This window comes from Lactuca saligna, chromosome 4, assembly GCF_052625555.1.
Source record: "Lactuca saligna cultivar CGN05327 chromosome 4, ASM5262555v1, whole genome shotgun sequence".
In the NCBI taxonomy this organism is placed as follows: Eukaryota; Viridiplantae; Streptophyta; class Magnoliopsida; order Asterales; family Asteraceae; genus Lactuca; species Lactuca saligna.
In genome coordinates this window covers 99,905,323-99,931,225 of record NC_136420.1, presented here as the reverse complement: position 1 = coordinate 99,931,225, position 25,903 = coordinate 99,905,323, and the positions used below count along the sequence as shown (strand labels likewise).

The window sequence follows — 25,903 nt, the reverse complement described above, 5'->3', positions numbered from 1 at the left end:
TTTATAATAAATAAATAACTTTTTTTAATAAAAATTTGATTCCAAATATTTTTCCATTACATGACAAACAACATTTATTCCTGGTTTGAATGAACATTCTAACACCATATTCATCGTCATCCTCTTGCATCCAAAGATCTTGTTTCATACGAGAGCTGGAGTTAAACCCGAGGAAGAAGCCTTGACATTCGCCGCATACTCTCGAGCCCACAAATCGTAATGTATGATTTCCTCAAGTGAAGGCGCTGTCACCAACTCCGATTGATGCTTCTCACAAGTCAACTCCACCACCTTGAATATATCCAAGTAGCTAATCCTGAAAAACACCAAACCATCACATTAATTACCAACCACAATATTAATTAATTCTTAATCCAATCAACAAACACAAACAAACCACTTACTTTTCATCAATGAACATTTCAACCGCTTTCTCGTTGGCGGCACTAAGAACTCCTGTCATCGTACCACCAGCTCGCCCGGCGGCATAAGCCAAATCCATCGACGGGTATTTCACATTGTCTGGAGCTTTGAATGTCAACGATCCCAACCTATATAGAATGTCATATATGTGGAGTTCTTGATTTTCTAAACCAACACCGACATATACAGATACAGATTTAAAAGATCTGACACTGTATCACTGTCTAGTTGATGTGGGACACAAACATAAAATATAAAACCAATATATACGTGATTTAGACCAAATTACGTACTTGCAGAGATCGAGGCGGGGCCATGTAATCTCAGAGCAGTGTATTCTATCGGGCCATGACAATGTATATAGGATCGGCAACCGCATGTCGGGCCACCCTAATTGTGCCAAGACGGACGAATCCTAAAAAATCATAATCCGAAAAAATTGTAAACCGTAAGTATAAGTTTTCATTAAGTTGTTTTGTTTTCTACAAAATAGATTATTCTTCCAGCAACCCCTGAACTGACCCACACTGTCAGCAGAGCATCATGTGAGATGTAAATCAAGCCCAACCCACATTTAAATTAAAGGGTAAATTACAAGAATGATCCCTATGGTTTAGGGTAACTTGCGTGTTTGGTCCCTAACTTATTTTTCTAACTCGGAAGGTCCCTACTGTTTGTTTTTGTTACACGCTTGGTCCCTGTCTTACATAAAAAATCTATTTTTCCCTTGATTTTTTAATTTATTTAAATAAACACACCCTCAATCTCATCTTCTCTCCTTACCTTACCTACTCTATCATTTTTTTTCTATTTAAATAATTGTCTTTTTACGTAAGGTAGGGACCAAACGCGTAACAAAAACAAACAATAGGGACCAAATGCGTAGCAATAACAAACAGTAGGGACCTTCCGAGTTAAAAAAATAAGTTAGGGACCAAATATGTAAATTACCCCAAACCATAGGGACCATTCGTGTAATTTACTCTAAATTAAAACTCCCACAATGTGGGCCAGCAGTTGCAGAACCCTTGACTGAGTCAGAACCAAGTTTGCTTGGAGACCATTTGGTTATTTGAGTGATTACTTTACCTGTGTCTCGACCATGGAATGGATGATAGATTGAGGGTGAATAACGATGTCAATGTCGTCATAATCACATCCGTAAAGATAATGAGCTTCAATAACTTCAAGACCCTGTCAAAATAAATGGAATTAATTTTGACTTTCGATTAGCAATTTCAATTAACAATAAATAGTAGAAATCAAGATTTACTTTGTTGAAGAGTGTGGCAGAGTCGACTGTGATCTTTTTCCCCATGCTCCAGTTTGGATGCTTTAACGCATCTGCAACTTTAACCTCTTTTAGTTTTTCAACAGGCCAGTCCCTAAACAAAAACCATGATTAAAACAATAATTCGATGATGATTAAACCAAATTTTGCCATCGACTTTAGAGGTAAGTTTTAAGCTTTTACTATACCTGAAAGCACCTCCAGATGCAGTTAAGATTATACGCCGTAGAGCGCCTTCAGGGAAGCCTTGTATACACTGAAAAACATCACATTTAGATCCTTCATGTTAAGAAAAAGAATGGTTTATAAATGTATAACTTGTATACTCTATGATTTAAACGGGTTTTGTACCTGAAATATAGCAGAATGTTCTGAATCTGCAGGAAGAATCTTGACGTTATGCTTATGTGCAAGAGGAAGAACAAAGGGACCTCCGGCGATTAAGGTTTCTTTATTTGCTAATGCGATGTTTTTCCCTGCTTCAATAGCAGCAACTGTCGGCTAAGAAACGAGAACACAAAATTATGAAAACGTCTCGATGAATGTTTAAAATATGTGATATGACCCTAAAAGATGATCCCATTAACGAGAGGATATGAAGATGAACCTTTAAACCAGCACAACCCATTATTCCGGTGACTACGGTAACACAATCTGGGTGACGGGCAACCTGAATTGGGGTCGAAGAAGTTTCCGGTGAGTAATCTGACGGATTTTTAAGTAGCGGAAGCTTGAAACGATGGAGGAAAATGGACACTGACCTCAATAACACCTTCGTCGCCGGGAATAATTTCAGGCATGTAATCGGCTCCGGCCAAAGCTTCTTTGAGTTCACTAACCAACGACTCGTTCTTCATAGAAACTAACTGTGGTTTGAAAGCTTTGATCTGCGAAAAGGTGTAGAATGTCAAAAGAGAAACCTTTCGAACACCAAGTTAATATTCGATTTCGTTACCTGATCTGCAAGAAGTGTGACATTTGAGCCAGCAGCAAGTGCTACAACTTTGAATTTATCTGGGTGTTCGGCGACAATGTCTAGTGTCTGTTCATCAAGAACTAAAAATAATCAAACGAATCGAAGAGATACTATACGCAAATCATTAAGTGAAACGAAAGAATTCAAAATTCACCTGGGTCCCAATGGAACCAGTGGATCCAATGATTGAAATAGGTTTAGGGCCATTCCAATTCTTAGTCCCCGGCTGAACAGCAGCCGTTCCCGGCCATGCCGAAGGAGGTGGCGCCGCCGCGCATTGGATCCCCTTTCCACATGTTACCTTACTATCTTTCCTCTTAAAAGAGAACCCACCTACCAAAACACCAAAGGACACAAATTAATCAATGCCCATAGAAAATAACCACTGAAATCATAAATTCATAATCCACATTGCAGATATCAAAGATTAACTTTTTTTGTATTCTTAGTTAAACCAATACAGAAATTTTGCTAAAATTTGATTTTAGGTAAGTAAAACAACACCTTGAAGCTTGAGAAGGTGGGTGTTGGATTTGGAAGTGTCCAAGAAAGAGATGACCCTGGCTTCTGTTGGAGATAGAATGTTCAAAGACATTTTTCTTTGAACTTTTCACAAATTTCAGTCGATTAAAAACTTGAAGAAAATCTTGATTCCCAGAAAATGGTCAGAATAGAATGAGGAAGACGAAAAGACTGAACAATCAAGTGGGATTTGTTTATTTTGCTTTTTGGCGGAAAACCATGTGAGATTTAATTAAGAGTAAGGAGGTCTGGAGAAAGAGACCAGTATGCACTAACTGTTGGCGACAAGGGCGTTGAGTTTCAAGAAATTCAAAGAAAAAGGGAAGTGGGCGAATGGTGGTGACTGACCGACTGTTGAATATACTATAAATAGAAAATATTACACTTGTTACCCCTTGAGGTTGGCTTTTAGTTGCAATGCCTCCATGTCACTTTCAAAATAAATGTGCATAGGTTATCTTCTCGATTGCTATAATGAATACGACAGTTTTGAATACGTTAAGAAAACCAAGTCGGCCAAATGAGAATACAAAATGTTGAGTAATGATCATGTTTGGTCATGTTGTCAAAGTACTTGAGTTTGTAGGTTTCACACACTTAATTGCTCGTGTAATGTGTTTCTAAATTATAAGATTACATGAGATGTCAAAATGGCAATTCCCAAGATATTAAGTTTTTTAGTCATACCATGAAACTATAAGAGAGAATGATCGAGACCAAGTTGCGACACGAAACCAACATAATAAACCTATTTGGCTTCATGCATGAAAGGTCGACAGTTAGGGGAGTCGACATCCTCATTTATATGGAAGTATAGGAAAGGAAGTAGGGACTTGGGATCTTCATATGATATTCATATGACATTCATGGACGTGTATAAAGCTTATGTCAATATTCTATAAGAGATGATTTGGAGGGCAATATAAGTTTTGTGCAATAAGAGGATCCCATTGAAAAATATAGGGGAAATCTAGAAGATAACATCATTATGTTATGCCAACTATGTTGTACATACCATAATGATACCCGATAAAGAAGGCACGTGTGAGGAAGATGGGAACAAGTGAAGATGTTATGGTGGACAAGAAGCAAAACAATGTTGAACATGATAGTCGATGCAGTAAGCAGAAATAAGATGTCAGTGTAAAATAATTAGGAAAGAAACTAAAAGTTGTGAAAAGGTTCTACAGCTAGTGTAAGTTTTAAAATAGTAAGGGGTAACTGGATTATATACATATGTTTAGGGGTGGAAATGGCAAAGTTACCGAAGAACACGATCAAGAAATGAGTATTGCTCGTGATCTGCAGTTTTGGTTTTGTTTGTTTTCACTTTTCAATTAACTCAATAAGTCGTCGTTTCCTTCAAGTTTTTTGTATTACAACTTTAGATACATAATTAAATTTTTAGGAATATCGACATAAAAATCTTTAAGATTTTTGAAAGAAAAAATGGTTTTATCTTAATTTCATTTTTTATTATGTTAAAACCGAAACTTTGTAAGTCTATTCTACTTTTGTAGGTTTTACATGTTATATAACAGGTTTTCACATTATTATCAAATATATTTCTCAAAGAAACACTTACCTTTACAATTTTTTTACTTCTTTAGTCTTTACCTTAACTATTTTTTCCATATTATATGCATAAATATATATTTTTAGAAGTATGAATACATCTAGAAATATTAACGTGTTTTTTAAAAGTATTTAGGTTTTTAGAAGTATAGATATACGGCTTAAAAGCATAAATATATATATTTTTACTTTTTTTAAAATTAAGATACGTAATTTTAGGTTTTCAGAAGTATAAATACATTTTTTAGAAGCATAAGTATGTATTTTTTATGTTTTTAGAAGAATAATTATATTTTTAGAAGTATAAATGTGTTTTTAGATGTATAAATACATATTTTTTACGTATGTAGAAGTATAAATATGTATTTCTACATTTTATATTTTAATAGAGACTCATATAAAGACATAATTTACGTTTTCAAAAGTATAAATAAATTTTTTAGAAGCATAAATACATATTTTTATATTTTTTAGAAATATATTTATATTTTTTAGGGTCAGTATGAAGTGTTAAAAAAAATCTAATACCATCTTAATAATCAAACAAATTCAATCACTCTTAGGTGTTGTTTGTTTTTTATAAAAAAACACTTCTAACCACTTATTGATGCGCCACACAGCACTTGGCAATTCGCAACTGTTTGTTTTTCAGAAGACTTCTGACTTAAAAACTGTTGCATGTGTGTTGCATGGCGCAACATTTGACCCTCTGTTTCAAACATCTTTACGCATTACTTTAATTTATTGCAACAGTCTACAGATGTTAAAAAATAAACAGATTTTTTATTACATGTTGCAGCCGTTTGGTCCCCCTCTTCTGCTACATAGGGTTGCAAAGATAGTCCGCAGACTTCAAGCATTTTCACTTCAAAAAAACAAACAACACCTTAATCTTCATTAAAATTCAGTTTTTCACTGTTTTCAATATTTTCAATGAATTACACCATTAGAGGAAGATTAATACATTTGTAAGCTTCAACAATGAATTAAACAATCGTATGAGACCAAGAACGGGAAGAATCAATACATTTTGCATTGGCATGTTATCTTACATTGCATATAGTGCATGTTGCATTAAGTTTGTTTAAAATAAATGGTTTTATTAAAAAAAAAAAAAAAGATATTTATCGTATCTATAATCCATATAGCTCATGAAATATTATTGTCTCTATGCTCTCACATACTATATTTTAAATCCAATGTATTCACGGTTCATGTATAAAGGCATAGAAATTTATGGTCCTTAGAAAAGGATCTTTTGGTAAATGACTAGAATGATAGTCTTTTGCACTTAGACTCATTGAATCTTGGTATATGATCTACTTACTAATAGACTTAGTTTTTGTATCTGTCTTTTGCTTTAGGGTTTGTTTTGATATGAAGTTTGTAACCCCAGGTTGTATTAACATTTTTAAAATGGTATGCGTTCGTTTGGGACCAAAATCTTAAGATATGAAAACTCAAAGTTCTTAAAATTTAGTTTTCTATAATATGAGCATAATCATGAAAATTTAAAAAAATATATTATTATTATTATTATTATTATTTATAAAAAAAAACCTAGAAATTCTTTTTTCCAAAAATTATAAAAAATTAAGGAATACAAACCTACTATTCTAATGACTTTGTAAAAAGGTTTTTTTTTTTAAATAAGGTGTTTTAGATACCAAACTTGAATTTAAAAGATAAAAAATTTTAAAAAAAAATAATGAACATAAAATGATCCAAATAAAGATGATTCAAAACATTTATAATCAAAACATTTATGATTCAAAAATATTATGGTCCAATATGGTTATGATCATTAACTTGTTATGATTTAAAAATATTTTGATTCACTATAATATGTTGTTTGGTATCATATAATACATTCTAATTGTCCCAATGTTCTTAAATTTTAAAATTTAACTTAATTTACTTAAATGATTTTTTATAAATTACATATATATCTTCCTCTTACATAATTGTCATTTTCAACTATAATATATATATAGTCTAGTAGGTGTTCGGGAAAAAGATGTGATGTAAAAGAAAAGATAATAGTGAAATTTCGAAAATCTTGAAAACAAATCAAGTTAAGGGTTGAAGTTTAAGAATATTATAATGAATATATCAAACAAAACTGGGTACCTAATGGTATATTCACCTTTCATATATATATATATATATATATATATATATATATATATATATATATATATATATATATATATATATATATATATATATATATATATATATATATATATATATATATATATATATATATATATATCCAATCTCGAAAAATAAGATTAGAAATAGATAAAAATAGATACCTCTGTTAAGAATAGAAAGACATTTATGGACCTTGTATAAAACTAGAAATAAAAGTTAGAAAGGAAAATTAATCTGGACTCTCAAAGTGGGAATCCTACAACCCACTAACCACATTTATCATCTTTCTTATTATATCTATGAAATAATTAAGCATCTATTTCCAACGCTTTGAGACCAACTTACGATTTTTCCGTCAATTAACAAATTAATTTATCATCTTAATTTGGAAAGGGCTTCGAGTGGAAAATTTTAAAATATTTTATGAGAATCAAATATAACTAAGGTTTAGGGGAATATAAAAAGCATATCTTCCAACAAATTTTGAAAAAAAAAAAAAAAAAAAAAAAAAAAAAAAAAAAAAACGTTAGCTACCTGTTTTTTAATGGGTGCATCACCAACCAACCACTTCAACATTATATAGCTTTTGATGGTTTAGTTTCTATCCTGTTATTTTAATATAATAATTTTCTTAATTGTTAATAAAATCGAACTAGTGTTCATCGATAAACCATGTAACACGGAGTAATCACATGTATAAAACGAGTTTGATATGGTTCGATAATATAGTGTGTGTGCAAAGGGGTTACACCCCTTCCCTCCCTTACAGGGTCGTAGTGTAACGTTCCGAATTTTTTATATGTTTTTATTTAACTACTTAAAAATACCCTAGATTAGGGCTGTAAACGAACCAAACGAACACGAACAAGGTCTTGTTCGTATTCGTTCGTTTAAGTTAGCCGAACAACAAACGAACACGAACGTATAAACGAACAAGATTTTCTTGTTCATGTTCGTTCGTTTAACAAATTACTTTGTTCATGTTTGTTCATTTATGTTCGTGAACATGCTAAATGAACATAAACGAACAAACATAAACGAACAAAGATAATAAAACACAATTGAACATATATGAACATAAATGAACATATATTATAGCAATATAATAAAAAATAATTGAATATAGATGAATATAAATAAACTTAAACGAACGAACATAAACGAACGTAAATGAACATCATAAACGAACGTTCACGACCATAAATGAACGAACGAGACCATTGTTCATGTTCGTTCATTTAACTAAACGAACGATAATTTTTGTTCATGTTCGTTCATTTATTAAATAAACGAACATAAACGAACTTCCCGCCGAACAGTTCACGAACGGTTCGCCGAACGTTCAGTTCGTTTATAGCCCTACCCTAGATGTAACTAATTAATAAATTCATGGAATTTATTTAAGGAAACTTGATTTGTTTATTTTATGGCGTGTAGGGGTTGTTTGGTCACACTGGAACTTTTTTTGTGAAGATTAGTGGAATAAGGGTTATTTTTTCCAAATAAGGAAAAGATGTGCATGTGTCCACGTTTTATGTGAAATTGACGGGAGAGATGGCCTTGTCTCATTTGGTTAAGTAGTTAATTGGTTAAGAGAAGGAAAAACCCCAAGTTGTAAATCTATGCAAAAACTTACCAATCTTCTCCTTTTGTGTAAAAATCATATATTATTCTAGGAGAATCATTTAAACCTAAAACGAGTACCCAAAGCTCACAAATGTAGTCTAGTTGCTTTCCACCAATTTTCATAATCTGATTCCATTCCTAGGTATGGTGGAATTGGCCATCTTTGTAGGCTAGTCCAGAATTGACAGCTTTGATACGTAATTTTAAATAAATCACCATAAACCATAGAAAAACAATTAGAATTGGTGTAATATATCCTTGGAAAGTATTGAGCTGAATTTTATGAATATGAGATAATAATTTGGACTTAATGTGTTTAAGGGAAAACACATCTTGAACAGTCTGTAGTTTTGGTGTTAAAAGCTAAAAATGAACCTAATTACTAACCAGTTGAATTAATGGCTAAGGGTTGCTTATTTGCTTATTAATGATCTATAACACTTCTATAGGGGAAAGCAAGTTCCTTAATCTCATTAGAGCTTTTGTGTTTGCCTGTTGTGATCTACATTCGGTTCGAGGTGTGTATTTTACTACATTACATTCATTTGATATGTATGTCTTTGCATGAGATCGTGTGATATATTTGTGTTGTCTTTTTAGCATAACAACAATCCAATGGTGCACATGCAAACCCTAAAGCTTTGGATCAAGTTTTCTAATTGTAGATGCAATAATCATCCAAAGCTTATAAACCCTAATCTAGCATGCTTATTTCGAAATTAACATAATAAATAAGTTAGAATGATACCTTTCTTTGTAGCTTGAAGATCTTCACCCTTTGAGAGCTTTAGTATCACAAGTGTAATACATCTAATCGATCACAAACACCAAAAGCAACTTGGAGAATATGAGTGTGAGAGAGAGGGGGGGAGAGGCTCAAAATCGGCTCTAAGATCTTTCTAGGGTTTCAGGTAGCCGAAAATATGATGTCAAAGGGGTTTCTTATATAGCTGAGGAATTAGGGTTTCAGTTAAATACCTAATTTGATTGCTTAAGCCCTAAGCAGCCCATAGGATCCTTCCAAAACACTAGCCTTGGACGAAATCCTTATGTGCTTCCACAAGATTTCGTCCATCCCTTAACTTAGGGATCCTCAACCCATTTTTCAATTATTTAATAATTACAACAGCAGTCCCCTTAATTTAGTTAATCTCTTTTGATCACTAAATTAATTCTAGACCAATATTAATTAAATAATATGATTTCTCTTTTAATATATTATTCGCATAATATATTAATAAATCATAATCAACCTCTTTCTCCATAATTCATCCAATCAAGTTGTTATGGTGAAGGCAACCCAAAAGGACCATCCTACTATTGGGTCAAGTACATACCAAATATAGTTATGGGCATATACACTTAATCCAACAGTCTCCCACTTGGATAAGTCTAATAACTGTAAATGCAAGTACGACTTCAAAATCCGATTAGCAATCGTAGCTCTCAAAAGCTACTATCGAACTCTGACACATCTTATAGATAAGGGATCATGTAGTCCTTGTTCTCATGATATCATGTGGGCAATTACAAGGAACATAGTCAATTGTCCAACAGTTTGTTTCCCAATTTCTAATTTGTCTGACATAGAACTTAATTAAACACATCAACTTAGTCTTGATCGGGCACGACACATAAGTCAAAAAAATCATCGAGGTGCCCAAGATATCGCTTTTAACCTCCTAGGATAAAAGGAACAGATAAACTTTGACTTATATGCTTGTATTATTTACTCATTAAATCGTACACAACAATACGTTTTATAACATCACGTTACTGATGCGTTTACGCATTATCAATGCACAACCAACTTGTAAAAAACAACTCATATATCTTGGCTTAAAGATTATACGATATTATCGTCTCACAATCACTCGTGATTAATTCCATGAAGTGATTCATGTGAGCGTGGGTTTAATCCAATACTCAAATCTTATTTCAGGAGCACTCATGAACGTTGCAGCATGCTTTTGATATGTCTAAACGCTTAGAGATGATTCATACTTACCTCCAATGTATGATTGACTGTGGATTGTATATGTGTACTCAAATCTTATTTCAGGAGCACTCATGAACATGTTTTGTGTGGATTGTATATGTGTTGGTGAGTGCTTAGTCTGAATGTGCTAAGGTGAGCTGGTAAGTATCGATCAATATATGACCTGAGTTGTGATGTGCCTTTTATGCTAGACTTTAGCTAGCAAGTGCTTTGTACTCTTTGTTTATCTAACTTGTACGCTTAGATTACAGGTGTATGGTACATATTACTGATGTATGGTGTTGTGTTGGAATTCACTACGTTTCGTGCTTACCTTTTTTCCTATAAACAACTTTTTCAGTACTGTAAAAGGGAAAGGCAAGTCGTGATTGTACACATGGGCGCAACTTGTTGTTTTAGTATGGATGTTGATTTGATGGACTTTATTTCGCTGGTTTAGACTGTGGGTTTTTGGAGCATAGTTGAAATTTATTGTTATGGTTGTTTCTGCTTTAGTTTAAATTATTTCTTTGTTAATTGCTTTAAAGTTTCTTGACTTGCAAAACTAAACCCTCCCCCCCCCCCCCCCCCCCCTTTTTTTTTCCTTTTTATTTGCTTAATTTACTTAGATAATAGTAGATGTTTTAGTTGTTGTTTTATTTGTTATTTTCGTTCCTGTGTTCGATACCCGACTTACTTGAACTGTCCTATTAATCGATTAGGTACACTGTCTATCGCATATTTGCTAGTCTAGATTAGTTGGTTTTTAAACTAGTACATAACTAACTTATGCATCAAATAAAGATGGTGAAAATCAATAAGGGTGGATGCTTTTTGGGAGCAAGTTCTGAAACACTGTAAACTAATTGTAGGTTCGAATCGTAACGCATCAAATTAACTCAAAAACCAAAAGATGAATACGCTTATGAGTGAAAAATCGATATCAATATTTTTAGGTCTACACAAAGTGACTATCGCTAATTCTATAAAATGATAGATTTTCCACACGAGACACCTTATGATAGTTTAAAGTTTCATGACAAATGGTTAACGCTTCTTTCTTAATCAGCACGACAAAATGGTTAAATGACAAATTGCAGAGCTTTAGAGATGTAACATTTTAGTTTAAGATTTTAACTATCGTTCTAGCATTTTTATTATTGTCTCAAATTTTAATTATCGTTTTATGATTTTAGTTTTTAGATGAAATATCGAGGTAACTTACTTACTCTAGGTTGGATTGTATGGACATTTCACCCTTTAAAGCACGTAACATTTGTCTTGCTAGCTACTTGTTAGTTTTTGTTTCGTTTTAATATATTGCTTTGTTGAATCCATCGTTGTAAAAATGGTAAAATGTTTTTTTTTAGATCAGATTGCTATTGTTAAAATATGGTTACATAATTTATTTTTATCAATTATATGATCATACTGTTACTATGTTAATGTTATACATTCACTACTTAACAAGGATTAAAATATAAATATTCTTTTGTAAAAATGTTATTGCAATCGTATGTATTTCATACTAATCATCCATGCTAGTTTATTGACGAAATCGACACTGATTAAAAAAAAAAAAGTAATATGCATATCTAACTCATAAATATTTATATAAATTTATAGTAATTTCATATATAGAGTTCATATATGTTACACTTATGGCATATATATAGTATCTCCATTTCATGTTAAATCATTTATTGTTCATCTACTTTCGTATCAATAGCTTGTACTTTCCGACATATTTTTCAATGTCACTTAATATATAGTCAATGGGAAAAGTAATCAAATTGAATATCAACTTTCAATGTCACTAGTTGAATCCAAGGGTAAGTTGTGACAGTTAATTCAAATCGGAATAATTCGAATCATGAGGCATATTTGGTATCCAAGAGCACATTATTTTTTTCATCAATAATATCATATCAAAATATGTAATGTAATTATCTTTAGTATATCACTAAGTATCAAACCAAATACCTTCAAATCAAACATGTTCAAGCCTCATAATACAACCCTTCTTCCTCTCTCTGTATCTCACTTGTATTCATCACCACCGAGCTGCTCCCCCCTGCACCACCATCTTCCACCACCACACCACCCGATTCAGATATTTTCGTGATCCTCTGCAACTCATCTGTCACCTCAGTTGACCTAGCCAGAAACCGTTCATCCGTCAACTGCTGTCCTTGTTCCTTTTCAAACGGTGATTTCTTCGGTTGTCTGATGGCGGCTGCCGCCTCAGCCATGGCTACAGGTGGCGCCTGAGGTGGGACCCACGCAGACCGCTGAACAGGTCGCTCACTGTACCCAGTAGTCACCTTATTCTCTTCACCTTCCACTTCAGAAATCTTCACATTCTTTTGTTGCCACCATGGCGCCCCACCACCTTCCCCGTTAGCCTGATAGACAGATGTGGGGCCCGCTCCGTACTCGTTAAGTCCATTGTTATTTTCATAGATTGAGCCGCCACCCTGTGCCTGTGACTCCCAAGGCTAGTCAGTAAAAACATGAAAAGTAGTGTTAGTGGTAAAATATGTTAATTTTTTTATATATAAAAAATAGTAAACTATGTATCATATTTATATATCATTAATGAAAACCTTAGGTTTTGGTGTCAAGCGAGGATTTGATACAGGTTGATCAGGGTTTGGTGGTTGATCATTGATTTCCTGAGAGAAATAAAAATAAAGTAAACACTTCAATACACACCCGGAAAAAAAAAATTAAAAAAAAAAAAAAAAAGATTCTACTTACTCGGATGTTGGGAGGCCTTTCGCCTCTTTGAATCATAGACATTATCTGCAAATCAAAGAAAAAAAATTAATTTTAGTAATGGTTGAGCATTCATTTATGTAGAAAGCAGACAAAAAAAAGTCACCTCCATATAAGATTTAGGGTGGGAGGGTGTAGCAGAGGGGGGCTCTACTACAGATGCAGGTGGTGGTGACAAGGATCTAACTGACCGGGAGTCGTAATCTGTCCTGCCATTTGTGTAAGGTGGCTGCAATATTCCAAAAAAATATAAATTAAACAAATGATATATATATATATATATATATATATATATATATATATATATATATATATATATAACTTCAAATAGTGTTTATAAATATACAAGGAATAGAGGCATAGTCCAAATATGTCTTATATCTAACTCACCCTTGTGCTTGTGACTTGAACCTCTCGCCCTTGGATGTTGTTATTTTGTCCTGAAAAGTAGAAAGTTGCAACTAAGATATATATATATATATATATATATATAGTATGATATGTAGGTTTCATAAGTTGTTAGGAAATGGAAAACTTTTAATATATTTGTCAAAAAAAACAATTTATGGGTTACCTTCTAACTTCTTTATTGAGTTGCTCATTGACTTCATTTCCTGGACTTGCACATCCAAAAGACTCAAAAGTTCCCCAAAGTATTTCTTCTCTGTAAACAGCAAAGATTATATCAGATACAATTATACAAACAGCACAATGTTTATGAAAAGGGGAAAAATTCCATGTTTGTGTGTTTGTACATGTGGCAGATGACATGGCAGAAACCAATGCCATGTCAGCTTTGTAAAGGTTTTTGGTTACAAGTGGTGTATATTGGTAGAAAGATGCAAGTCGGTTGCTAATGAGGGTAAAAGATAAAGTATGTTGCATATATTGGTCAAAGAAGGTAATTAACTACCCTAAAAGAAACATTAAAGTCAAAATGAAGAAAACTAAGTTAAAGAAATGGAGGTTACCTTCAGTTTTTGAGGCCAACATCTCCTGGCTAGCACGTGCCACGTCAGATGCTGCTGCAGCTGCAGCTTTTGCAGCAGCTGCTGCTTCTTCAGCTAATGTCGGCTTTCTGTTTGTTTCATTGTCAAGGTCCTCTTTTTCATCTTCTTCATGTACAACTTTACGAATCCAAGATTTCAATCTAGGAACAACAGCATTCTAACACCAAATACGTGTCAACTAATAGCATAACAAAAACACATGTCAGCTGTTAGAAATTGTCTGCTGTTTGTTTTTACCTTAAAAACTACAGCAGTTCCAGCTCCTGATATAGCAAGAACTCCAACAGCAAGCAAAGCATGTGACCAATGAAACCTACTCCTCAAACTGGGAGCAGTTACAGGTTGCAGTTGCAGAGATTGAGTTGGAGCTTGTGGTTGAATACTAGAGGTAGGCTGTGAAGGGACACCTTGATTAACAACAGCTGGTTGAGTAGTTGAAACACCAGGGGATTCATCCTGCCATTTACAGTTTTACAATGTAAGGAATGAAAGGAAATGGAAAAGAAAAAGAATGATCAAAGAAAAGTAGATCAAATTTTCTTACAGGGACACGACGAAATGATTCATCTATCTCCTCCTTTGTAAGGCCTTTCCTCTCAAGAAAAGATCTTCTATACATAACAGGAGATCCTTTAACCTTTGGGTGTGAAAGGAACTTTACAGCATTCTGCACTTGTTCTTCTCGTATCGGTTCTGTGTTGACGAATATTGATGGTTCCTTGGTAGCTCCTCTGTCGGCATCTTGTTGATCATTGGTCACTGGCTTTACAGCTTCCGGAACTGTGGTCATTGAGTCAAGTGTGCAAGGGGGAAGTCAAGTCAATTCACTTGAAACCAATCGGAAACTTGGTATTTAACATCAAATTTAAAGTTGATAATCAAATCAACTCCATACTTGAATCGATTTCTACTAATCAAACCCAAAACACTATGATTAAAGTTCCCTTCAAGTATATCAACATAATTAAGCTTGAATATCGATAAAATTAAACTCGGATATACATAAAATATATACTATAGACTTGTACGTAGAGAAATAGACCTGGATTTTGGGGGTTCCCGTCAGTAGGGTTTGGAGGAGTTGCCATCTTCACACTCTGCACAATTAGAAACTTGAACAAATGAAAAATAATAAGCCGATACACAAAAAGCTTCAGTCACTGCAACTTTAATGGCCGAAAAGGTTAGAATAAATGAATCAGAGGGGTGAAAGCTTACCGAGGTACTGATGTCAGCGAAAGGATCAGGGAGAGGATGGTTTGCTCATCCCGACGCCAAACATTCATAATTTCTACCAAGCCCAGTACACTCCCAAGTAATTGCCACCAGGGTCATGTCATGTTTGATTATATGGTCCTTCAAGTTTTCACTGCTTTGCAGATTTAGTCCTCCAGTTTTATTCAGGTAGGGGTACAATGTTCAAGTTTGTTGGTATGACGCCTTAATCCAACCGTTCTTCTCGAGTCTTCGTGCCTACAACTTATAGTCGGCCCGCACCAGGTATCTTGTCCTATAACATATAGCAGGACCACCTAAAACTATCTCACCACCATATGGCTATCCCACATAAGAAGTCGTGAGAAAAACCTAAACAAATCATTCATAAGTACTGGATGAATAAAAAAACAAAAATGACTTATTTTGCAATAGAAAAATATTAATGATTAAATGTGTATAAAAATATTAAGGACTAAATGTGTACAAAATGATAAATATATTACCCTATTAAGTCATTTTTACCGGCTAACCTGGAGTAGCCGGTCATAAGGACTAAATGTATACAGTTTAACAAGTTGAAGGGGTAAATGTGGACGAAAAAAAACTCAATGACTAAATGTGTACAAATCAAAAACTATATTACCCTTTTAAGTCATTATCCCTTGTTTTTAATACGCAAGTGGCAAATAAGAACCCAACCTTTACATAATTTTCTTTTATAATCGAATGAATGTTACGTGTCACATATATAGTGTAATAATGAAGAAAAAATATTAAAAGATAAATATGTGATCAGCCCTTCGTATGCACATTCTCCATATTCAAAGTTCAAATATAACATATGTGTTCTTGAAAATCAAATTTTTGATCAATTTAAATATCAAATTACTGGTTATTTTGATTAATTGATTCATAGTGTTTTGTATCTTCACAATGATCTTCTAAAATGAGAGCAAAATAAAGAGTTTTTTTGGGTTCTCTTCGAATTTTGAGTTTTCTTTTGATCTTGCCTCCAATAATGGATTCATGATCAATTAAAGGAATCCCTTATGTATGTATTCTACTAAAGACCATAATGAAATACCCTTATATGATAGTTTGATATATATATATATATATATATATATATATATATATATATATATATATATATATATATATATATATATATATATATATATATATATATATATATATGGGGAAAAGTGAATATACCCTTAAGGGTATATAAGCTTACGTACCCAAACTCACTATATTATGTCGTTTTGTATCATATAATACATTCTAATTGTCCAATGTTCTTATAATTTAACTTCTAACTTAATTATTTCCATGATTTTTATAAATTACACATTTATCTTCCTCTTACATGGATTTCATTTTCAACTACAATATATATAGCCTAGTAGGTGCTCGGCAAAAACATGTGATGTAAGAGAAAGATAATAGTAAAATATCGAAAATTTTGAAATTAAATCAAGGTAAGAGTTGAAGTTTAAGAACATTATAATGAATATATCAAACAAAACGACATATTATGGTGTGTTTGGGTGCGTAAGCTTATATACCCTTAAAGGTATATTCACTTTTCCCATATATATATATATATATATATATATATATATATATATATATATATATATATATATATATATATATATATATATATTGCATTTGTTAAGACGTATAAATATGTAATGTTTATTTAGTTTATATTCTATATCGGTGCATAACGCATGACATTTTATATTTATCAATAAAGCTAGTACATCTTCTTCAACTAACTAGTCACACAAAAAGAAAGTTAGGCTTATAGGTTCTATCATACCAACGAAGACTTTAGAAGGCAAAAGAACGAAATGACTCTTCAAAGGACATCCAGATCGATGCCAAAACACATACATGACATCTAAAAGCTTTTTTTAGGGATTAAAAATTGGCGCTATTCTATTTAGCAAATTTCAGTTGGGTAAGTTTGTTTTTGCAACCCTCTAGCTGTTTTTGTAACTCGGTTTAATTCAGTGTGCTTTTTCGAGTATCTTTTAAATACAATATAAGTTTTGAAAAGGAAAAGTTAATAAATCTTACTTTTTAAGCATATATTTTTCATACACGCTTTTTCCTATATGAAACATTGTAAAAATATTATAATAGAACATGTGACATGTGAATAAACAAAATGTTGAAATACTATGATATTAATATGTGTCGTTATTCTAATTAATTAATTCAATTTATTTGAAATCGTATACAAAAGTTGCTGCAGAAACTTTAAGGACAGTCCGATATGTCAGAATACTCAAATATAAAAGCAAATGTACCAACAGAAATACCAAGGTAAGTGATATATTAATTTATTTATTTCAAAAAATGGATCGATTACTACACATCAAATCATTGATCACTATGATTTATTTTACATTAATTATTTTTATTTTTAATTGTTTGATTAGTAAAAATGGAAAGGAAGTAGAATCAAAAGATAACACAAATCAAATTAATCTGGAGAATATGCAAGTAATAACTGGACCAACACCACCATCACCACCATTTGACCCCATAAAAAGAATCAACGATGGGTTTGCATACTTCAAGCTCAATGAGTTCAAGTAAGCTACTCGAGCCTCATTTACTAATGATATAAAAGTCAATTATGGTAAGTAACATTCTATTTAATTTCATTGAATCCAATGTTGGTTAACATTGGACTTTTTATAATTTTGAAGTTGTTTGATAGTTGTCGATTCAATCAGATCTAATCGCATCTATACGTTATCGAGTAAGATTCAAACACAACTACTTGTCGTATCAAACTTTCTGAATCTAAACAAGTTAGACCCAATAAGAAGAATATCAAAAAGTCTGTTAGATTTTTTTATTTTTATTTTTTTGTAATGGCTTTATAATTTATATTAAAAAAAGTTATACTACTAGATTCATAAAATTTAATTTGTATAATAACTTATATGTACAAATTTACAGCAAAAATATGCCTGCCTATCGTAAATTGGCCGACAAAGCGGAACCCAAGGTAATATGACCATTAATTATCAAAATTGTTGATCTTTAGAAAACTATATTTTATAATAATTAATATTTCATACAAGGATTTCTGTATATTACTCTAAATTTAAATTTTTAAATAATTATAAAATTGGCACAGTTTCTAATATTTGCTTGTTCGGACTCCCGAGTTTGCCCAATAACTATCCTGAACCTGCGACCCGGGGAAGCTTTCATAACCCGTAATATTGCCAACATGGTCCCTGCATTTAATCAGGTGACAAAATTAGTCCCTTCAATTTCACAATCTTTCTTCAAAAGTTCAACTATATATTTGATATTTCCATTTATTTTCTAGATTTATATTATTTTTTTAGATTTGTCTTTGAAAAAATTGATTATTATGTTGTGGACTAAATAACACATCTGAATCAATCAATATGGTGTTTGATTGAATTGTACATAGTTAGTTGGTCCGTTCCTTAGATTGTGTTTGATACGTATAAGCTAATTTATTTTTTGAGTTTATTACAATTTAATGTTTCATGAGACCAATAAATAGTTTATAACTTAGAAGTTAGTTTTTTCAACTAGTTTGTAAAAGATGTACATATACGTTTTTGAACTCAATGGGATATTGAAAATTAATCATCTTCAAAAAAAAAACTCTTCTATATCATTTTTATAACGGAAGTTGAAGTCCAAAGTTTATTATGTGCGCATTATATTATATTATTCATTGTATCATAGCATTATAGATACTTTAGATGCAAAAAAGTATTAATTTAAGAAATTGTAATTTTATGATTATTAGTGATAGTTATGTTTGTTTTTGTTTTACAGCAAAGGTACTGCGAAGTTGGTGCTGTTATTAAATATGCAATCTTAGTTTGCAAGGTTGCTTTGGCAATTTATTTATATTTCTACACAATTATTTATAAGTATTTGTATATATAAAATTTGGATCAATGTGAAATGGTTAATTAAGGAAAATCGCTTTTTTAAGGTTGAGGCCATTTTAGTCTTTGGCCACTGTCGATGTGGTGGAATTGAGAGACTCGTATGTCTTCCTGATGGAAAAACTTCATCACCGTAAGTTCGTTTTTATTCTATTATTACATAATTATGCTTTATATTCGAAATAAAAAATTGTTTTGTTTATTTTAACAAAACATAATTAATTAATTAGGAAAGCTTAATTTATTTCATTTGTGATGAAGTGACTCGGTAGATGATTGGGTTAGCATTGGTAAGCCTGCTAAGGCAAAGGTGGTTGGAAAGAATCCAAAAGCATCTGGTCTTGAACTTCGAACACTTGTTGAGAAGGTAAATAAATAAAAATTACCATAATCTTTAACTAAAAAGTAAAAACACATGTTGACTTTTATACAAATGTGATTTCTATTGTTGTTGTACATGTATGCAGGAGTCGGTGATGAATTCATTGGCGAATTTACTAACCTACCCTCAGGTTAAATCTGGAGTAGCCAGTAAAAAAATCAAACTAATTGGTGGACATTATGACTTTGTTCGTGGACATTTTGACATCCTTGGGACTCGATCTTAATCAATCAACATATAAGTCGAACCAAGTTTAATGGAGTCATATTAATATCATCCGATATATTTATCCTTTTTTTTTTTAATATTTTATGTGGTGGCAAATATCATCCGATATATTTATCCTTTTTTTTTTAATATTTTATGTGGTGGCAAACTTGTTGGCATAAAGTCCTTTTTTTTTCTTCCCAATTATATATCATGGTTTCTTACTTTCTTATATTGATTTGTGTTGATTAAAAATACATGGGGCTAAGGAAAAGAACATATATATAACTGCATTCGATCTTCATGTTAATTAATTGTTGACAACAGGAGAAAATAGTTTCAGCTTTTACTAAAAATCACTGAATGTTCTTGAGCAATTTTTCTAAATAAATCTTCTGTTGCACCAAGCTGAGAGATTCTGATTTTAGTATTGCATTTCCAACCAGAATTACTGTAGATGATTGTGACGCATTCACCTGTGTATACCAATTTCACCAAATTCAAAATATCTTACAAAAAAAAAAAAAAAAAAAAAAGGAAAATCTGTAAAGAATTCTACATACCCAGAAACGGCCATTTATGCCAACAGCTATCTCAAATGAGAGCTTCTTCCCAAGAGCTTCAAGAACTGGATAAGGTGGAGAACTCAGCAGCCTACAGAGACCAAAATTGTAAAAACCAGCTATTCTCGAGGACCAAAAATGTAATTTACTCAAAATTATTCAAGAAGCAATAACAATGTCTCACGTTCTTGAGAGGCCTGTGGATGATTCAAACATATACCCCTCTTTTAGTACACCATACTCTGCTGCTTTTCCATTAGCTGCAATTCACATGAAATACATTGTAATTTTTTTTTAAATAATTTTGTGGTTTTAAAAAAAAAAAAAAAGATATGACTCACCATCCATGCATGACAACTCAGGATTCATGCCTGTATTCGCATTGACCACACGAACATACAATAAAGTGCCCACCTACAATAACGATTGTAAAATTTTTAGCTTTATATAAATATTTAGTCCATGGAATTAGAAAAAGAAAAAAGGAATATTATACCTCAAATTTGGGTATGTTCCTTCTAGTTCCTCCTTCAAATGCAAGAACAGGTAGAAATGCCAATGCAGGTCCTTTAATATCCACAAGGAAATTCTGAAACAAACACATGAAAAATAAAAATAAATAAAATGTTGGAATGAAGAACAAAAAAAGAAGTCTAAGGGGCTGTTTTTCTTTTTGACTTAAGGAAATTCAGATACTTGATCACATCCATAGAGTGGAACAGAAATAAATAAAAAAATTAAAATAAGAACAGCCCCTAGGTATTGTTGTAAATTAAAACTTCAGTACAACTTACTTCTGGTTTAGTATCCACCACAACTCCAAGAACATTATCCCCAGCACTAGGTACATACTACAAAATATCAGTAAAGAATGCAAAGATCAACATACAATTCCAGAAAATTGAAAACCAAGAGACATAAGGCATCTTCAAAGATAAAGAAGGATATAGTAATTTAGATTCTGTAAATTTGATGAAGAAAAGTGAAACATAAAACAACAAGCTTACCCTCTTATGGGAGCTCTCCACCCAATATTTGTTTGGCTTCGTGAATCTCAGCGTCCCAGCCTTCATTACAGAAATGGAATCACCATCCTAACAATTCGGAATGTAAATAAGTAAACAATCCTTCAAATACTTATTTAATTTGCGTTCAGAAGATACTAGGTAGGTTTCACCTGGAATATCAAAGTATAGCTCATTTTCGAAATGGAGGTGAAATTAAAAAGTTAAGTTGTAGGAAATACAATAAACCCTAAATTGAAAAAAGAACCTGACGAAGGCCACCTCCGAGTTTGATAGTTTGATTGGCCATGCTTGAGAGGTCCAGTATCACATCTCCTGGAACCTAAGTCGCGTGAACAAACGAATAATGGTAAACACTCAAGAAAGAACGAGAAGTAAGACAGAGAAGACGAAGAGAAGCAGGAGTGGTTTGCTTACGACTAACTGATCGATAAATGTTGAGGGAGAAGTAGAAGAGGGCTTCGCTTCCATTGTTCAGACTCGCAGAGCCGCAGTTGATGTCGAAAAAACACAAGTGTTGGATAGTGGCTTCCCTGCGTCGGCGAGATTTCTATAGATTATAGCGGTGTCAAACATATGATTGCAGTGACAGCAGGCAACAAACATATGATTTCGATTTGAACTGAAATCAGGGGACGAGAGAATAAATGCAGTTGAACACAAACATCTAAAATTTGCACACATCACATATATATTTCGATTGCAACAAACACATGATTTCTCGAGAGCAGGCAAAATGCAGTTGAACGAAAGCGGGAAAAGAGGAAGAAAATCGCACCTGAATCGAATATGTGGTGTGCGACGGTGGCCGGTTCTGTTGGGTGCGACGGTATCCGACGATGGAAGTTGGCGGCGAGGAATCGGGAATCGCCTGAGGAGGCGACGAGAGAGAATGGGTTTTTCTTTACTGGTGAAGCATATGAACGAAAACCTTTTATTAGGTTAATTAAAGGCTGCTATCCAACAAACTTTTTTAGTGTATCGTTCAAATTGGCTATTTGGACTATTTGTTGCATTTTAAAACTTGTATTTTTAGGTTTTAAAATGTCTTTTTAGAAATTTTAAAGGTAAAAATTTTATTTTTAATTCAAGCAAAACATTAATTATCTTTAAGTTAACATGTCTCTTTTTCTTAATATTCAAAAGTACTTTATAAAAAAAATAGTTATTAAAATACAATCTCATAATCATTATAATGCGGAAATATAAGTGAATGTGTTGCGATCACACCGAACCCTTCCATTTCAATCAGAAGTACCTAAAAGCGTAACCATAAAAATCGTAATCACAAAACTTAGTAAACACATAATGGGCCCCACCTGTCATCAGGCGCCGCCTGGCATCAGGTCCATCCTGTAACGCCCGTATTTTTGGGTTAAGCATTAGTATGATTATATAACTAGATTATGACCCGCGTTAAACGCGGGGGGAACGCATAAAAAAATAAAATAATGTAGCATGAAGAGAATTTGTGTTATTAGTTATTATAATGTCTAAAAAAATAAAACGAAATATAAGATTATCTAAAATTGTTAAATGACCTATTTGTAAACAACATATCTTGTTTTATTAGTTGAACGGTCTTCATTATCATATATGAGTATCTTCAAGCATCTTTTTACTTTTCACGCAAGATACAGCTACACATAGCAGACCATGAGTGAAGACGGGTCTACGCAAATACAATCCAACAGTGGATAATGATTGTCCTTGACTCTTATTAATGGTCATAGCAAAACAAACAGCTATTGGGAACTGCCTCTGCTGAAAATGAAAGGGGGTTCTTTTATCAAAGAGAGTTAGCTTAATGTGAGGTATATAAGTAGTTTCATTGAAGAAGCTACCAACTATAATTTGTGCCTCAATGACATGTTTTCCAACCGTAACTACTTATAACCTAGTACCATTGCACAAACATTTGATTTGGTCAATATTACGAAGCAACATGACCGGAACACTTGTTTTTAGTGTAAGTTTATGGTTGAGAATTCCAAATACCTTAAAAGCATTCAGTACATTCAGAGATTAAATTGATTCCTCAAAACAATCTACTGACTCTGTCTCACATAAAGAATCCGAACTCAGATAAGTTTTGTTGGATTAGTGTCTAAGTCCATAACTATATTTGGTATATACTTGACCCGACTCGACATGGTCCATTTGGGTTGCATGGCATCATGCATTTTGATAGACTAAAATGAGAGAAATAACACTTAAGGTTTATTAATATATTATAAGTTCTAATATATTAATAAGATTAATTAATTAGTATTGATCAAAAATTAATCTAGAATTAGTTAAGTGATCAAAAGAAGACTAATTAAATATATGGGTTAATTGTGTAAATCATCCATACCTTTATAGTAGGCTAAGACTCCATGGATTATCAAGTTGGGCTAAAACTCATAGGATGCTCCATGGATGCTTCATGGTGTATTTGAACCCATGGATCCAAGGAAATGGGAAGCCATGACAATTAGGGTTTACCCTAATTATGACACTATATAAAGATCATATTATTGGGAAAAATCGGCCACTATGTTTGATAGGAAGGGCTAGCTGATTTTATGAAGGGTTCCATTTCTCTCAAGTCATTCTATGTGCATTTGGTGTTGTGTGAACCATTTGAGGTGTCACACTTGGGGTGCTAGGCTCTCGAGCATCATGGAGTCAAGCTACATCAAAGAGGTATGTATTCTAACATGTTATACTCATATGAATCATTGGTTTTGATATGCTAGTTAGGATAATACCTTAGAATATTCATATTTGCATGTATAATATAGAAAACATAGATCCAAGGTATTTAGGGTTGTATGTACACTTAGGAGTGTTAGATACTCAAAACTCAACAGTGGCATCAGAGCCATGGGTTGTTTTCTGTTATATTGATGCAAATGTTTTATTTTCAAAGTTGAAAAAAAAACATGACGTTTGTCAAATTTTAAGATAATTACTTGTTTTTTGTGAAAAGCTAATTATTTATAAAATTTGAATCATTTGCTATATGTGTTGAATTATGTCAAATTTAGTAAAAGATAAAATGATATGATTATTTTATTAGTTTTAAAAGTTTCATCTAAAGAGTGTTTTTTTTAAACCTCCATAAGTTATGGATATGAAAAGGTTTTTAAAAAAAATTGATTCAAAGTTTTTTATGGAGTTACAAAATTTGGTGTTAATGTTTTAAAGAATTTCATAACTTATTCTTAAGTTATGGAACATGAAAAGTTTCATCATAAAACAAGCATTTAACTCCATAAGTTATGAATTACCAAAAGTTTTATGTTTCCTTGATTTATGAGTTAGTTTGATTAATGGAAAAAAAACTGTGTTTTAGTTGTTTTCAATCCTAATTAATCTAGAGGTAGTTCATAAAATGTGTTTTTGTAAATTGCTCTAGAGATACATAAAAGGTCACATTTATGAATCTTAAAACTCATAAAAGTGTCGTTACATAAAAAATGAAGGGTCTTTTCATTAAATAGTATTATGACTTCCTAACTTATCCTCAAGTTATGGATGTTTAAGAGTCACTTCTTTAAAAGTGTTATTAAAGAACAAAACGTTACATAAAAATGAAAAGTCTTCATTTTAATGAACCATTAAACTCATAAGTTATGAAATGAAAAGTTTTGAATAGTTTCAAAACTTGCCCTCAAGTTTTGGAATTCGTAAAGTTTTCCTATGAATACTTTAATTCCAAGTTAAGCCCTTAGAATTTTAAAAGTTAAAATTCAACCCTTACACTTTATAATATTATAAGTTAATAATATTTATATATATATGTATAAGAGCAAGTCGTCTTACCATTAGTATGCCTCATTCACGAAGTCGGTCTATAAGGGGGGTATAAAGTTACTACCTATAAAATGGCAGTTTAATGGGTGTCTACTCTCACCCACCGCTTCCTTGACTGATGGAGGATCGTTAGCCGAACGGGTAGGACAAGGACTATAATTCTCCCTCCATTAAAAGTATTAATGATAGATATAAAATAACTAAATGCTTTTTATAATTCTCAATCTCAGTTACTTTAGGAAAATTTGAATAAGGTGTTAATACATGAAATTACACTTTGCACTTTGTTTAAGTCCGTTGGTGGAGTGTGTATGGTTAACCGGCACACTAACTCATATTTAACAAGGTAGGAAAAGGGTAACTTAATGTTTATCATAGTATTGGTGGAGCGTGTGTGGTTAACCGGCAC

General features: G+C 32.3%; 4 protein-coding genes across 8 annotated transcripts; 1 reads left to right on the top strand and 3 right to left on the bottom strand.

The window, feature by feature from the left end:
* On the bottom strand, positions 1-3,554 carry LOC145042475 (1-deoxy-D-xylulose 5-phosphate reductoisomerase, chloroplastic-like). The gene is made up of 12 exons (XM_078990912.1): positions 3,195-3,554; positions 2,845-3,023; positions 2,670-2,756; positions 2,476-2,601; positions 2,322-2,384; positions 2,066-2,215; positions 1,903-1,970; positions 1,697-1,808; positions 1,513-1,617; positions 717-838; positions 405-551; positions 1-316 (listed from the first exon to the last, which is right to left on the bottom strand). The coding sequence occupies exons 1-12, from the start codon at positions 3,283-3,285 to the stop codon at positions 145-147; spliced, it is 1,422 nt and encodes a 473-aa protein (XP_078847038.1). The 5' UTR covers positions 3,286-3,554; the 3' UTR covers positions 1-144.
* Positions 3,555-12,431: 8,877 nt separating this feature from the next.
* On the bottom strand, positions 12,432-15,652 carry PEX14 (peroxin 14). 2 transcript variants are annotated; one of them, XM_078990910.1, is made up of 11 exons: positions 15,555-15,652; positions 15,379-15,448; positions 14,881-15,116; positions 14,574-14,792; positions 14,298-14,493; positions 13,901-13,990; positions 13,717-13,766; positions 13,433-13,555; positions 13,309-13,353; positions 13,155-13,223; positions 12,432-13,046 (listed from the first exon to the last, which is right to left on the bottom strand). In XM_078990910.1, the coding sequence occupies exons 2-11, from the start codon at positions 15,422-15,424 to the stop codon at positions 12,549-12,551; spliced, it is 1,572 nt and encodes a 523-aa protein (XP_078847036.1). In that variant the 5' UTR covers positions 15,425-15,448; positions 15,555-15,652; the 3' UTR covers positions 12,432-12,548. The 2 variants fall into 2 exon arrangements, with proteins under 2 accessions (XP_078847036.1, XP_078847037.1); XM_078990911.1 differs by having other exon boundaries at positions 15,379-15,433.
* A 1,631-nt stretch (positions 15,653-17,283) lies between these two features.
* LOC145042472 (carbonic anhydrase 2-like) lies at positions 17,284-20,334 on the top strand. 2 transcript variants are annotated; one of them, XM_078990905.1, is made up of 9 exons: positions 17,284-17,523; positions 17,821-17,891; positions 18,008-18,163; positions 18,537-18,585; positions 18,718-18,834; positions 19,401-19,454; positions 19,564-19,649; positions 19,778-19,883; positions 19,984-20,334. In XM_078990905.1, the coding sequence occupies exons 2-9, from the start codon at positions 17,842-17,844 to the stop codon at positions 20,122-20,124; spliced, it is 759 nt and encodes a 252-aa protein (XP_078847031.1). In that variant the 5' UTR covers positions 17,284-17,523; positions 17,821-17,841; the 3' UTR covers positions 20,125-20,334. The 2 variants fall into 2 exon arrangements, with proteins under 2 accessions (XP_078847031.1, XP_078847030.1); XM_078990904.1 differs by having other exon boundaries at positions 17,812-17,891.
* A 36-nt stretch (positions 20,335-20,370) lies between these two features.
* On the bottom strand, positions 20,371-22,627 carry LOC145042473 (uncharacterized). 3 transcript variants are annotated; one of them, XM_078990907.1, is made up of 10 exons: positions 22,472-22,627; positions 22,111-22,243; positions 21,941-22,015; positions 21,676-21,762; positions 21,463-21,519; positions 21,165-21,257; positions 21,010-21,082; positions 20,853-20,928; positions 20,669-20,759; positions 20,371-20,581 (listed from the first exon to the last, which is right to left on the bottom strand). In XM_078990907.1, exons 2-10 carry the CDS (start codon positions 22,162-22,164, stop codon positions 20,462-20,464), a joined length of 726 nt encoding a protein of 241 aa, XP_078847033.1. In that variant the 5' UTR covers positions 22,165-22,243; positions 22,472-22,627; the 3' UTR covers positions 20,371-20,461. The 3 variants fall into 3 exon arrangements, with proteins under 3 accessions (XP_078847033.1, XP_078847032.1, XP_078847034.1); XM_078990906.1 differs by having other exon boundaries at positions 22,111-22,315; positions 22,472-22,625; XM_078990908.1 differs by having other exon boundaries at positions 22,111-22,226; positions 22,472-22,625.
* Between the last annotated feature and the right edge of the window lie 3,276 nt (positions 22,628-25,903).

What these genes read in the sequence shown, in the direction of transcription:
- LOC145042475 (XM_078990912.1), bottom strand. Translation starts at nt 3,285, where the DNA reads ATGTCTTTGAACATTCTATCTCCAACAGAAGCCAGGGTCATCTCTTTC. An exon ending in TCACACTTCTTGCAGATCAG is followed by an intron (nt 2,602 to 2,669) that starts GTAACGAAATCG and finishes ACCTTTTCGCAG; the next exon opens with ATCAAAGCTTTCAAACCACA. An exon ending in CCCCGCCTCGATCTCTGCAA is followed by an intron (nt 552 to 716) that starts GTACGTAATTTG and finishes CATTCTATATAG; the next exon opens with GTTGGGATCGTTGACATTCA.
- PEX14 (XM_078990910.1), bottom strand. Translation starts at nt 15,424, where the DNA reads ATGGCAACTCCTCCAAACCCTACTGACGGGAACCCCCAAAATCCAG. An exon ending in TTCAAGTCACAAGCACAAGG is followed by an intron (nt 13,556 to 13,716) that starts GTGAGTTAGATA and finishes GGAATATTGCAG; the next exon opens with CCACCTTACACAAATGGCAG. An exon ending in AAAGGCCTCCCAACATCCGA is followed by an intron (nt 13,224 to 13,308) that starts GTAAGTAGAATC and finishes TATTTCTCTCAG; the next exon opens with GAAATCAATGATCAACCACC.
- LOC145042472 (XM_078990905.1), top strand. Translation starts at nt 17,842, where the DNA reads ATGTCAGAATACTCAAATATAAAAGCAAATGTACCAACAGAAATACCA. An exon ending in GTACCAACAGAAATACCAAG is followed by an intron (nt 17,892 to 18,007) that starts GTAAGTGATATA and finishes TTGTTTGATTAG; the next exon opens with TAAAAATGGAAAGGAAGTAG. An exon ending in ATGCAATCTTAGTTTGCAAG is followed by an intron (nt 19,455 to 19,563) that starts GTTGCTTTGGCA and finishes CGCTTTTTTAAG; the next exon opens with GTTGAGGCCATTTTAGTCTT.
- LOC145042473 (XM_078990907.1), bottom strand. Translation starts at nt 22,164, where the DNA reads ATGGAAGCGAAGCCCTCTTCTACTTCTCCCTCAACATTTATCGATCAG. An exon ending in TGGAGAGCTCCCATAAGAGG is followed by an intron (nt 21,520 to 21,675) that starts GTAAGCTTGTTG and finishes GATATTTTGTAG; the next exon opens with TATGTACCTAGTGCTGGGGA. An exon ending in GCATAAATGGCCGTTTCTGG is followed by an intron (nt 20,582 to 20,668) that starts GTATGTAGAATT and finishes TGGTATACACAG; the next exon opens with GTGAATGCGTCACAATCATC.